General features: G+C 40.9%; 1 protein-coding gene across 1 annotated transcript in view; it reads right to left on the bottom strand.

Moving 5' to 3' along the window:
• The window catches only part of NXPH2 (neurexophilin 2), a gene marked incomplete at its 5' end in the record, with an annotated part of 34,202 nt that extends 20,717 nt beyond the window's left edge, over positions 1-13,485 (bottom strand). Inside the window, one exon of the mRNA XM_031057266.1 lies at positions 13,462-13,485. Coding sequence (XP_030913126.1) covers positions 13,462-13,485 — 24 coding nt within the window. The remainder of the gene's footprint in view (positions 1-13,461) is intronic.
• Positions 13,486-13,489: the final 4 nt, after the last annotated feature.

Here is a 13,489-nt window from a genome sequence, read left to right as displayed (position 1 = left end):
ACAATCCCTAGTATCAGTCAGAGAGAGCAGGGAATTGGGGTCCCCTGAGCAATCTGAACCCAAGTATGGCCCAGAGGGTGGGTGTCATTCAAGTGTGCTGGAAGAGCCAGCTGATGTTATTGTGAGGCTTTTCACTACCAGATCTGAAAGGTTTTGGAGACTGGGAGAGGGCCCTGACAACCAGGAAAGACCTCAAATACAGCAACTGTTTTCAAAAAGGCTAAAAAGAGTCTGGGAGGTGACCAGCTGCTCAGATTCACTTCAGCCCCCTGGGAAATCATGGAGCACATCCTTTCTAAAGTCTGACATGCTAAGGAAGGGCAAGATGATGGCTGGGAATAGGCAGAGTAGATTTACCATGGATTTACTAAATTTACCATGATTGACTAAACTGGTTGCCAAATATTTATCAAAAAACAAGATCTGTAGATGAGGAGAGAGCAGAGGGATGTCACCTACTTTGTTCAGGTTTTTGACAGAGCCTCCCAAGCACTTCTGCCTCCAAGTTGGGATGTTGCTGCCTTGATGAGGGAACAACTGAGTGAAAAGCACTGGAGTGAGGCTCAGAAGGCAGTGGTTAATGAGGCACACTCCGGGCAGACAGCAGGAGCAAGGGGGGTCTGGTTCTCCTGTAAGACTGCAGCCTGAATTCACAGATGGACTTGGAATCACTCTGTCCATAATCACTACCACTACTGAAGAGATTTGACGTAGTTACTGGAAATCACAGTATAACAGAATAACTCCCCCTGGAAACTAATCTTCCCAAAGATGATTTAAACAATCTTGTTGCTTCAGATTTCATTAAAAAGTTATTTTCAAAATATACTGTTGACAGTTGTTGATGTTGGACCAAAGGTGATTATGTAAGTTCCAGGCTTTGACTGCCAACAATTAATTGAATTCAGCCATTTTTTCCATTTGTTTCTAATGCATACATTCCTTGAAACAAGTCATATTGGTGTTGTAAAACTTAAAGGACAGAATTCACCTGCTAACTTCCCGGGATGCTCTTACACATACGTACAGAGTATGTCACAGGATGAGCTGTTCTTCCTTGCTAGGCAATAAATCCAGGACTGTTTCCTATTTGAGCTGTCAGGAAGACAGTGCATTTCTTGAATGCTCAAAAGCATTTTGAATAAAACAGATTATTTTTGTTTTTGCCTGGTGGGTTTCAAAATATGACAGAGCAGACATACACTTAGAACCATGTGAAAGAAGAATTTAATCTCAAATGTTTATTTACGAGGTTTGTATGTATATTTAAGGAGATTTAAAAAGTGTTTTTAACCCTGTGATCTCCTGGTTTAATCTTTCACCCTTCACTTGGATGTAGCACCTGCAGACCCCCCTGCTTTCAGGATTCTGACACATCACAGAGAGGGCTCAACCACTTGGCCCCAGAATTGAGACCACATCATGAAATTAGCAACCAGAGCAGAAAGAAAGAGACAATTATGGGCTTTTATGAGTTACATCAATCACTTGGATTTATTCATTTTATCTTACAGAAGATTAATAGATATACAGAACATTAATATACTTTTGCGGCAGTGTAATTTATAAAGGGCAAAAAACTTTTAGGAAAAGCTGTGATGCAATCTAGTATTAATATTTTGCTGAGGGGGGATGAAACTGTTAAACTATTCACCTTGCAAACAGTACTTAAAATTGACAAAGTACAGCTTAGGAAGGTTATTCTGTATCTTATCTTCCAGGGTCAATAATTCTACACTTGGAGCCTTCTCTGAACTGATTTGTCTATATTTCAGATAGCAACACACTTTGATGTTCCTAACCAAATTGATGCATTTCCCCCACACATTTATTGTTCTTATTTCTAACTGCTGAAAGAAAAACTAGCACCTTCTCTAGCTCTTAATGGAAAGCTTATCTATTAAAGATGATGACTTGTATGAGAAAAGGTGGTGGTTCCAGGCAAAAGGACTATTTTACAGACTACTCTAAATGTGTTTCTTTCAGTAATAGGAAATCTGAAGCAATATCAGGTTTATATCAACAGAACATGTGATTCTTTAACAGCCTCTTTCAACAGAAGCTTTTCTCACACACTGCCAGCTACGAGGGTTGTCACTGCTTGCAAAGAAATGTGTCCCTTGGGAATGGCTGGGATATTTCTTTAATAGGAAATTAAGGACCAAGCAAAACACTTAGGTGTACCATCTGTTTATCTGTATTTCCTGCTGGTATTTTTCTTTTCAGACACTATCAATTTTACCCAGAGCACTGACAGACCTGAAGAGCTTGCAATGGAAAAACCTCATTGGAGAGACAGGTAATGTTTCTGGTAGATACAAGAATGTTCTCCCTGAGCTCTGAGCTGACCAAACCCTCTCAGCTGTATTCATCCTCCTTTTTGTGGCTGTGCCTGTGAGCTCATGCATGGTGCTAACACAGTCACGTAGTTCACATCTTCAGAATATCCACAGAGCACACACAGTGTCCCATCCTCATGGGCTGGCTGCAGATGGCCAGGAAAAACCCAACCTGTCTACATCAAATGCCCATTAAAAAAAAAAAAAAGGCAGTGAAAGCATCACAATTTGAAGTAGCAAAAGTATTCCAAGAGAATCATTCAGAATATTATGTCTTCCTCCTGAATCTAGCCCATTTTCTAAATCTGAGAAATTGCCATATTCTCTAAGACTCCTCTGTGTCAGGGTTAAAAGATACTGTCTAAGCAAATTGGGTCAGCACATATCTTTCCAGTTAGATGTTCTGTGAAAACCAACAGGAAGAGGGAAGGGGAAAAAAAAAAGTAAATTATTCCAAACACCCAGAATCAGAAGATCAATAAAGAGGTAAAACTTGCTGTGACTCAGAGTGCTAATGTTGCAGATCTTTGAGGAAAAGGCGCCCAGGAACAGGCAAATAATGCAGTCTGAACAAAGTGTCTCAAGAGTGATAGAAAACAAGATAGCTAAGCATAAAGGGAAGGAATTAAGAAAACTTTGTGCATAGTATTAGGAAAAACTAAACAATATGATACCATCAGCTAGGGATTATCATGGGACCTTCTAAAAAAACACTAAGGAAGAATTAGGAAGTGCTTAGCATCAGCAATCCTACATCACAGGAAGGCATTGGGTAGTTTTCCAGGTATCCATCTGACAAGGAGAATGACAAAAGCAGGGAGAGTTTGACAGACAGCAAATGCAGTTCCTCCCCAGTTTCATAACTAATGCCTAAATCTATAATCTCTAAAATCACACAGTAAGACACATGACCCAAGTGGTCTTTACATTTTGAGGCTGCAAATTCCCCTTAGTTTGTTTAAGAGCACACCTCACCAAGCACCCAAGCTGCCAATCCCTGGATGGGCTCTCCCAGGATACAACCCAGGCATTCCTTCCTTGATTTCTGCTGAAGGATCCAATCCAGGATGTGGTTTTCACACACCTTTGACTTAGGTTGCAAAAACAGGAAAAAAAATGCTTGCAGTGATGCACCTACCATGTTTTATTTTCTAGTGTCTCTTTGCAGGAGTAAGAACATCCTCAGGTAGGTGCAGAAAAAGTCACTTTCCTGCTCACACTGAGTTTGTACATATTCCACCTCCCACCAAAATAAATGAACATATTTGTACCTATTGTGTCTCTTCAAGGTAGATCCAAGCAGGTTTCAGGCTTGCTGAGGGCAGGGACTGAGCACCCTGCTGTAGAATACTGTCTCTCCTGGTAAGTTTGATACTGTCTTGACAGATCCAAGCTCATTTTCCCTTCTGCCATCCTAACCAGGGGATAAGCACTGGCTTATTTGTACAGAGAGAATGGAGATACCACCCGTTTGTTCTTCAGTCATTAAAAGCTGTTCCATCTTAAGCCAACCTTTAAAAAGTCTGCTAGTGCAAGTGGAAGCAGGCATCCCTGCAATCCCTGTTCTGGACCTTTCCTTCTGGCTGAATTCTCAGGTACCACACACAATCTGCAGGTGTTTAGTTCAAAGTCATGATATGGATAACCTCCGCATTATCTTTTAATGACTGAATTTTCCAGAAGTGTGTGTAGAGAACTCCTGACCACATTTAGTCAAGATGTTATTCTCAAATTGAAGAAACAAGGAAAATAACCCAAACAAACCAACTGAATTTATGTAGGTTTTCTTGCCCCACTAAAATTGATCACTAGTCCTTTTCCAGTTGAGTATTTTGAAGAGGAGTCAGAACCAAACAAATTATACAACAGCATGTGTTTCCATTAAAGGAAAGATTAAAAGCTCTTTTGCAGCCTCCACATGTCTGTCCAAAACACCAAAATGTGGATACCCAGGAAATCCTGGTGAATTTCTGATTGCCATACATGTGTGATTTGGCTTTCAAACTTGTTTCTGTTTCAAATACTATTTTAGCCCATTCCCTAAGAAAACCAAGCTTCCTGGGATGTTGTTGCCCATCACTGAAAAAACTGTTCAATCATTCTGTGCACTTCAGTTGGATCAGAGCTGGTGATCTCAAGGATAATTAAATTTCTGTTAGACAATTGTAGTGGATGAGACAGGAATGGGGACATAGGGCACAGGCTTTATTAATAACTGATCACAGATTGAGTTTATCTCAATACTCCCTGAAAACATGAAAGTATTTCACTGGTGTAGGACAAGTCAGTCAGTGACTACTGAGCTGTATTTTCAGAACTACAGTTTCAACATCTGAACAGAACAAAATTCCATCTCCCTCACAGTTACTGGTGTTATTGAAAAAAATTAAGAACAAATCTAGTACTTACTTTGGATGGACAAGACAATCCAATCCATCAAAACACAAGAAATGTAAATATAATGGCCATTGTATCTTTGTCCCCATATTAATCTTATTATTCCACCAAAAATACAACTGTGCTGTTCATTGAAAGAATATTGCAAACTCACCAGAAGGCAAATTTCTGCAGAATGATGTCCTTAGCCAGCATAAATACAAATTTTGCTATTTTAAATTCATTCTTTTCTTCATTGTTCAACATCAAGTATTAAAAAAACAGCAACACTGACCCTCAGTCTAAGCAAGCAGAGTAAGAGATCTCATCCAATACCCACAAAAAGGTTTTGCTGAATAAAAGATGGAGTTTAAATTCCCTGGTTACTGCAGTGTTAGGCTGCCCATTGCTGATAACACATAGGTCACACATGTCTGAATAAAAGGATTATGGGGTGAGCACCATAAAATGGATCTGAGTATGAGGTATGTCACGTTTCTTCATCCTTACGTTTAGAGGCATTTTATTTAATTTAAATCAAATAGGTCCTAACTCAACAATGCATTTATTCCCCTGTCAGACACTCAACACATTGGTATTATTTTAAGCTAGCTTAGCTTGGCGCCAGCTGGATACTGAATTCTAGTCAGAAGAAAAATAAGAAAAGACTTGAAGAGTGAGATGGATGAGAATGGCTTTCCCACTCTTTAAGAACTTTAAGGAAAGGCATTAACTGTGATTTCACCAAAACTGATGTAAAAAAAAAAATCTGGGATTATGGGTTCTAGGGAGAAGGAGAGAAAGAGCAGAGAAACTAAAAACCTTCTGTGCCCCAGGAAAGTAATGTGGTAGAAATGCAATTTGTTGCATCTCTTGGTCTGGATCTCAGTTTTACACAGCACAGCTCACTGCCACAATAAGACCTTCACAGGCAGAGGGTGTCTCTACACAGAGGGGAAAAATATGCTTTTTAGGGCAGAATCTACAACATCTACAGTTCTATAAAACTTGCTCCTTAAAAACCAATCCTCACATCAAATTCCAATCAGGCGCTTTAAAAGTGGATATCCACTCAGACTTGGAATCGTGACAAATGAGTTAAAAAATGGACAATTTGAAATGGAAACACTCTGGAAATACATTATACAACCTAGGACCCAAAGCTGATAAACCTTTGGACTGATTTGCTACCAGACAGCTTGGACAGAAGCCATCAGTGAGGGGTGAACAGATGACCATTAATAGATTCTGGAAAGGTTGCTACAAAAATTTGTTTCCTGCAAAAATAATAAAATAAAATGTTTCTAAAAATATGTTTTAAATATTTAAATTTTAAAAAATGAAGCTGAGTAGTAGAAAGGAAGGCAGGCTTTCTACCTGCTCCTGGGCTGCTGTACTTTGGATGGAGGGGCATCTCCAGGAGGAAGAAGAAAGCAAGGAAACTGCTGGTTCTCCCAGAGGAACTGAGCATCCTCTGCCTGGAAAAAAACTTCAGGAAGATGGAGCACAGAGGGAGGGAGAAACAGAGGGAGCAAGCAGGCAGCTCCCAGCAGAATGCAGCTTAGAAAAGCTCCCTGGAGGGCCAGAAACTTCTTCACAGCAGTGAGCAGACCCAAGCCAGGGGAAGGCGAGGAAGACTGATGGATTTGTCATTCAGCAATAGAAGACAGTGCAGCTTGACTCAGAATTAACTCAAAAATGGATGTTTCCAGCACTGGAAGATTAATTCAATGTCTGGAAATCGACACAGCAGCTCAGCAGCGGGCAGCAGAGGCTGGCACACAACAGCAGCTGCAGCACAGCATTTGTCCCAGCCCCACAAGGAATTTAGCATCGGTATTTTCCTTGCCTCGAATGGTGACAGAACTGATAGTAGTCAATGGGCAAAATGGAATCAGTTTCAAGAAACACTGAGGTGTTTCAATCACCTCATTTAGAGTAGCCCACGCTACCACACCCGATAAGACAGTGGTGCCACAGCAACATTATCTACTGCCAATCTTTCCACAAAGCTGATTAGCATTTTGTTAGTTTAATGAGTGGAAAACAACACAGGCTTTAGCCCTCTTGCTGGCACTCTGCTTGAGAAACTGAAGGACTGGGCTTCACTCGTGCCTTGATCCAAATTACATCACTCCAAAAATGCCCCTGTTATCATATAGCCAGTTCAGATTCAGAAACTCTTTGCCTTTGTATGGAGATGGGCCAGGGAAGGACAGAGTCAGTTATGCAGAATATTCTTCTGGTCTACTGGGTGAAGATAAGAAATTTGCCTCTAGGCTCTGTTTTATTCTTTTACTTTCCCAAAATAATGATGACACACATGTAACACACCTTGACTATAAAGTGCTATGAACTCCAGTTACAATGCACTATAAAATTACTGGTATGTGCATACAATTTCAGAAGTTTTCTTCTAGCAGTCAGCCACCCAACTGCCTGGAGTAAGGAGAAAATTCAACTTGGGAACAGCTTCCCTGGGTTTAGGCTCCCAATGGCAAAGAAACCCACCAGTAACAGCTACAGCCAAAGGACTGAGACCAAACCACTGCCAATGAGACCCTTAAATTCCCACTGGGAACAGGAATTCCAACTTTCCAAACATCTGTTAGGAGCAACAGAATCAACGAGCAGGTTCTTGCAAGGAAAAGAGAGACAGGCAGCATTAAAGGACAAAAAACTTCAAGGTCTGATATTCCACTCACCTGGGTTTGATGCACAAGTAGAACTCTATTACTGTGGGAATATTCCTAGTTACTGTCAGTCTGTCTGTCCTTCTCTGCCTGCAGTAACTTCTCAGGCTCACTCCACCTGCCCACAGGGCTGTTTTACATCCATCATCTTTCTCTCATATTCACCTCTTATTCCCTCAGCAAAGTCCCAGGGTTTTTTTTTTCCTCCAGGTCAGCCTCAAGCACAGCCAGCTCCTTCTCCATTAAAACCCCTTAAATCTACTTAATAGCAGAACAAATATAGGAGCACCTCTATGCACAGCGTTTTATTTTCCTAGATAATGGGTAAAGTAAGATGAAATTAAGGTAGTGTTTATACTGGTGATTGATGATATTAGAAATACCTAGTCATCCCTTAAAACAAGTACTATAATGTCAAGAAATTCACAACTGATTGTAAACATAAACCAAACATGCTGGATCTGGAGAAGCTGAATGAGAGCTTTTGGAGCAGCCTCAAATCTGTACTGTAATGATACAATAACCATAATTGGCCCCAATGCACATAAAGCCTGATTTTAGAGACATTAGATTCTTCACTTTATTTTTTTATTTCTCCCTATTCTTTCATTTTCACTTCCCAGCTAATAATAGCTTCTATTACTACCAGTCATTTGGAACAAAGAGAAAACCTATCTCAAGAACTACAGCTCTTACAGCTCTTTAAATCCACCTTAAATTATAGTCAATCGTTCCAATTCTATATTTACAGTAAGCACTGCCATTCCAGGGAGAGCAGAGCATCACACCAGCACTGAAATCCCTGCTGCAAAGACAAAACGACTCAGTCTTTACAGATGACCCAACTTCACAGCCCTTCATTTCCACCCAATTCCTAATTTGTTTCCTTGAATCTCTTTGTTAAGTGCGACTGAGCTTAGAGCCGAACACCAGCCCGCAAGGAGATTCCCCACAGGAAAGGAATTAGCAATGTTTTCCAAGTCCTGACCTGCAGACTGGACTTCACAGTAGTGATGCTCTGCTGGAAGCAAAAGCTGCCAGCAGGTCACCCTTTATTTTCACTCTGATTGATCCTTTAAGCACCTAAACATTCTACATAAACTATAGCTACAAACCCAGTGGGAAATTGAAGGAATGGAAACATAATGGGAAGGAAGAATGGGGTTGGGGAAATAAACAAACATATTCAAGATTCGAAGTGAGAGGTCAAAGCTGCCTCAGAATAGGGTGTGTTTGGAAGTCAGGTTCAGGATGAATTTGTAACAGCCACGTGAATGGGAACTTCCACCTTCCTGTTTTCCAATTCTGCTAGATGTGATCTAGCAAAGATTTTACAGCTGGTGTTTGTGTTTTGTAATGGGTATATTGAAGCAGTGTGTTAAAGTGGGCAAAAATCAGGACACGAAGACAGATTAGCAGAGCAAATGGACTGTCCTGCGTAGCACAAACCCGAAAAAAAACCTTCCTTTTTCATCACTATCTCCGGTTTTGACACATTGACAAGTAGGCGTGAAAGATCCAAAGCCACAGGCTTCCCTGAGCACAGGAACAGCTCACTCACTTCTGAGCAAGAGGCAATCCCCATCCATGGAATCACAGCTTTTGTCTTTAAACCATTCAGCGCAGAGTAGCACTGGCCTTTGCTTACTGCAGCTCTTTACCACTAGTGCCCCAGAATTACATCTAACCCAACACCTGGAGCAAATAAAGGTCAACACCTGACGCACGGACCACAAGCAACTTGCTGGCACCTCACTGCAAATTCCCCAAGCAGCTCTTGCTTCTCCTTGTACAGTTTTGTTTGTAAAGTGTTGATTAAAGGTAACAATTTTAACAGTATAGGAGGAATTTGGTGTACCCAGGGCAGAGTTGCAGCTCTCTGATGCTCTCAATGTTCAGGTCAGCAAGTGGTTTCTGCTGCTCCCTTTCAACTCCCATTCCTGAGTTCCCTTCTTGTAGGAGGAAAACCAGAAAGGTGGGAGTGATGAGAGCATCCTACTTTAGCACTGGGGATTCACCAATCCTTCCATTTCACTTCCCTGTCTGTTACACTTACAGCACAGCTCTGACATCTCTCCAAGTGCTTTACAATGGCAGAAAAATTCCTTGTGTGTTACAGATGGAAAGTTTGAGACACGGATTTTGCCTAGGCAAGCCTGGGGTATCTTGTGGCCTACTGGACATCAGTCAAAGAAGTCTTGCTGTACAGATTTTAAACAGGATCTGTGATCTTTTTGTGCCCCAGTCAACCTACAAATAAACTGAAAAGGATCATGGACCCAGCTTCATGGAGCTAGGACAAAAGATGTGTTGTAAGGACAGGCTGAGTTGTGAACCTCCTCCTAAACTAAACCTGGCCCCATCCACCTTAAGACACAACTCCTTATTCAGAGTAATAAATTCTCAATCTGCTGAAACCAGCGTTTGTTGATCTGTCTCCAGCTCCAAATTACCTGCAATTCCTGAGTTATCTACATTACTTTATTACACAAGGCTTATAATGCCCACAGCACCAAAAAAAATTACCAAAGGAAGCCAAATGAAAGGTTGGGTCCAATACATTTTATGACAAAGTTCTCCCTGAAATTAAGGGGGGATGGAATTTCATCTGTGCACTTCCAGATGACCAGAGGGAAGCATTTACCTTTCTGAAATGGCGCTGAGAGTCTTGCATGGTGCCTATTTCTGATACTCACTGCAAGGGCATGCTACCTGGACCACATTTGCAAGGCTATGGAGACAAAATTAAAGTAGCCAGAAGGAACAGATCTCTGTGTTTCTACACCTCACAGGATATGCATATTTTAAATGGAAAGGCAGCTTTAGCTCAGCTTTTAATATATTTCTTCTTATGAAGCAGTACCTTGCGCTATAGCAAATATTCTTTCAGCTCAAGTTGCTAAGAACCTTAAATTCTGTTTAAAAAAAAAACCTCTGTAAAAATGTTGTTTCATTGTCAAAACCTGCTTTGGTTATAGCTATTTTCAGCCTTTGAAATTCCAAGACAAACAAGGTGTCATTGAATTTCACTCATGTCAAATGCTATACTGCTAAACTTGGTGGAGAAAAAATTTAAATTAACAACTTTTGTCTTTTCTGTTCCTAATTATTTCTCATCTATATAAACAGTGCTGGGGGAAAAAAATCAGCTCTTTTTAGGGTTTGTAAAATGATTGATTCCTAGATTTCTAATGCAGTAACAACTCTGCCCAGTGCTAATGCTAAAGAGAGTTTATTGATAGAATACTGAAGCAACTTTGACTATAAGCACTGGAAGATGCTGCTGTGAGCCTTTCTCAATTTCAGACCACAGAGATGAGAGAATAAACCAAGAGTTACAGTGCCTGGCTACCCCCAGAACCACAGGTCCTGCCTGGGACTCTGTGTGTGTCTCTGAAACTACACCTTGCCTAGACAAAGGGATAGTGCCAGGTTTTTTTTTTTTTGTTCCAACAAGAATTCTTTAAAATGACAACTCGTATTTGCAGGGAAGTAGAAGAAGCCCCCCTCCTCCTTGGAGGTATTTAAAGCTGACTTAACAAAACACTAGCAGGGATTCTATAAACTGCATTATCCTAATGCTTCACACACTTTAATTCTCAACATGTAGAACTCCATTACTTCCAAAGAGATAACTAACAGAGCATTCAGCAATTATGTGACAATTGGAAAAGCTTACTGAAAATTAATAAAGCAAGAGCACCTATTAATGATAACACAAAACAGCAATTTTTCATCTTCTTATCAATAACAGCCCAGACATGCACGGACTGTGCATTGCAAATTGCTGTTTTGCTCCATATTGTCAACAGAAGGTAAACCTGGCTTTAAAAATTAATGAATTTATACAGGAGCAAGTTAGCACCTTAACCTGACTCAACAGCAGCCTTCCTTACTGTTTAATATATCCAAATATGCAAAATATTTCAGGAAATTTATATGTGCAATTGCTGCATGCATACTGCTACCCCATATAATAATCAAAATAATCATCTAGAAACATGCTACAAAAATATAACTGTGCTGTCTTAAAAGTATAAAACATGAACTTCTGACTGAGCAATATAGATACAGCATACAAAGAATCACCTAACACTGCTTTCAGAAATTCAGTGAGACACTCTGCCATAATCTCCTCAGATTTGTGAAGTTTCACATGGATTTCATCCTAATTTATGCATCTTTAACAAGTAGGTAAGTAGACAGCACACTTTGATATCGGAAAGGAAAGACAGCATTTGAAGTTCAATCTATTAAAATAAAAAGCACTTCTCCCTTCACTGAAAGGCAGTGCCAAAATATTTCCCATTCTAACACCCCTGATTTTATAAAAAAAATTAAGACTGCCCCAGCAGGAAGGGTTTGATGGTAGCATTTCTGGCTTACTGAAATGCTGCTGTATTGCATCACTGAAACCCAGGATGTTTTTTTTCTTGGCTGAAATGCTGAGCCTTTACTGCAATATCAATATTATCCACACTGATTTTTGGTTAAAAAAGGAAAGAAAAAGTCAAGAATCGGTAATACCAATGCCTCCCTTCTAAAGCTGCTAATCAGATTCCAGGAAGCCACCAGTCCCTCCAAATTCTGGCCAGAGAACAAAGAATAGCACAGACTTGCATTCAATGCATTACCACCAACATAAAACATTTCTTAATTTATAATAAGCTGTAACTTAAATCAGGTGTTCTGGTAACAGCATGCCAAAATACACTTACACAACTTTTTAGTAGTAGGTTAGCATTAAAAGGTACACCTAAAATGCTTCAAAAATCTCACACATTCTCATTTTGCTTTACTTTATTATTTAAACTGACTTATATAAGGTATAAAGCTAATTGACTCCAAAACCTTGCTGGTTTGTACCTAAAGAATGCAGAAAAAATGAATCCTCCTGGGTGAGCCGAGTGCCACATCCACCTGAGAATCTGCAGTGGCTATTTATGATTTTTGTTTGATTCAAGGCAGCAACTTTGCTTCATTTAGTCAGCCTTCACTCACACACTCACAGCAAGCAACTTCCCAACATCACCATCGCACAACAAACCCCATCCCTGATGGCGCAAGCTCCAATTGAGCCCTTTGGTAGCTCTTAAAAAGAAATAAAGGAAGAAAAAAGGATGGTGCATGTGAATGAGAGAGGTTGTAGGTGTGAGGAAGGAGTTTTTATTTAGTTCCCTCCTGCTCAGCAACTTTGTAATCCATTTGCTGCTCTCCTTTCCCCATCTCTCACCCCTGCGTGTTGGTTAGTTGGAAACTGGGCTGCAAGAATGTGAAGAATGTAAACAGCCTTTTATTGTCCAAAAGGATGGGAGTGTGAAAGAAATGTGCGCCTTATCGCAGGGCTGCAGCTCGCTACTTCATTGCTATGATAAAGTGCTGGAGCAAAAAACATTACACGACAAGCACAATCCAAAACCGGATTAGAATTTGACATAAGCTTCCTCAAAAACTAATCAATCACCTCACACTGTAACACTAGACTCCAGTTCTTAAGGAGGGTGTTTAATCCCTTCAAGGTTTATTACACACTCCCTATTGACTACTTCGTGACAAACTTTCGTGTCCAAGGCAGCCGGGGAAGAGAGGCATAACTTTTGCAGCAGAGGTATTTGTGAGAGTAACACCAAAACTCCCCCCCAAAAACAGCAAGCGCAGTTAAAATCTTTCTGAAATAAAAGCGAAGATGGCCAAGCTCTTTTGCAAACACTGTTTTTTTTTTTTTTTCTCTTTATGAGCGCCTCACGAACACGAGCATCAGTCCATTTGTTCCGTACCACCAGCGCCCCACGGACGAGGCGCTGGGCGGGAGAAGTTGAGCTCCTCGCCCGCCTCAGCCGCGCACCTCGCTTCGCCTCCCTCCCTTCAGCGCTCCGAGTCTCGCACTCTGCGCCTCACCTCGCCGCCACGTCAGTCCCCGCATTCCCCCACCGCATGCAGAGGAATAGTCACCACAGCACCGGCGTGTCCCACAGTTTCTGATAAAAATTAAGGAAACACCCCGGGCGCGCCGCAGCAAGCCCAAACTAATGGGGGAGCTTCCCGAGCTCTACCTGCGCACCCAGCTCTGTCTTGCATGCG

The sequence above is a fragment of the Geospiza fortis genome, unplaced genomic scaffold (genome assembly GCF_000277835.1).
Source record: "Geospiza fortis unplaced genomic scaffold, GeoFor_1.0 scaffold112, whole genome shotgun sequence".
Lineage (NCBI taxonomy): Eukaryota > Metazoa > Chordata > Aves > Passeriformes > Thraupidae > Geospiza > Geospiza fortis.
The sequence above is the reverse complement of the archived record's forward strand: the minus strand, read 5'-3'. Positions and strand labels throughout refer to the sequence as shown.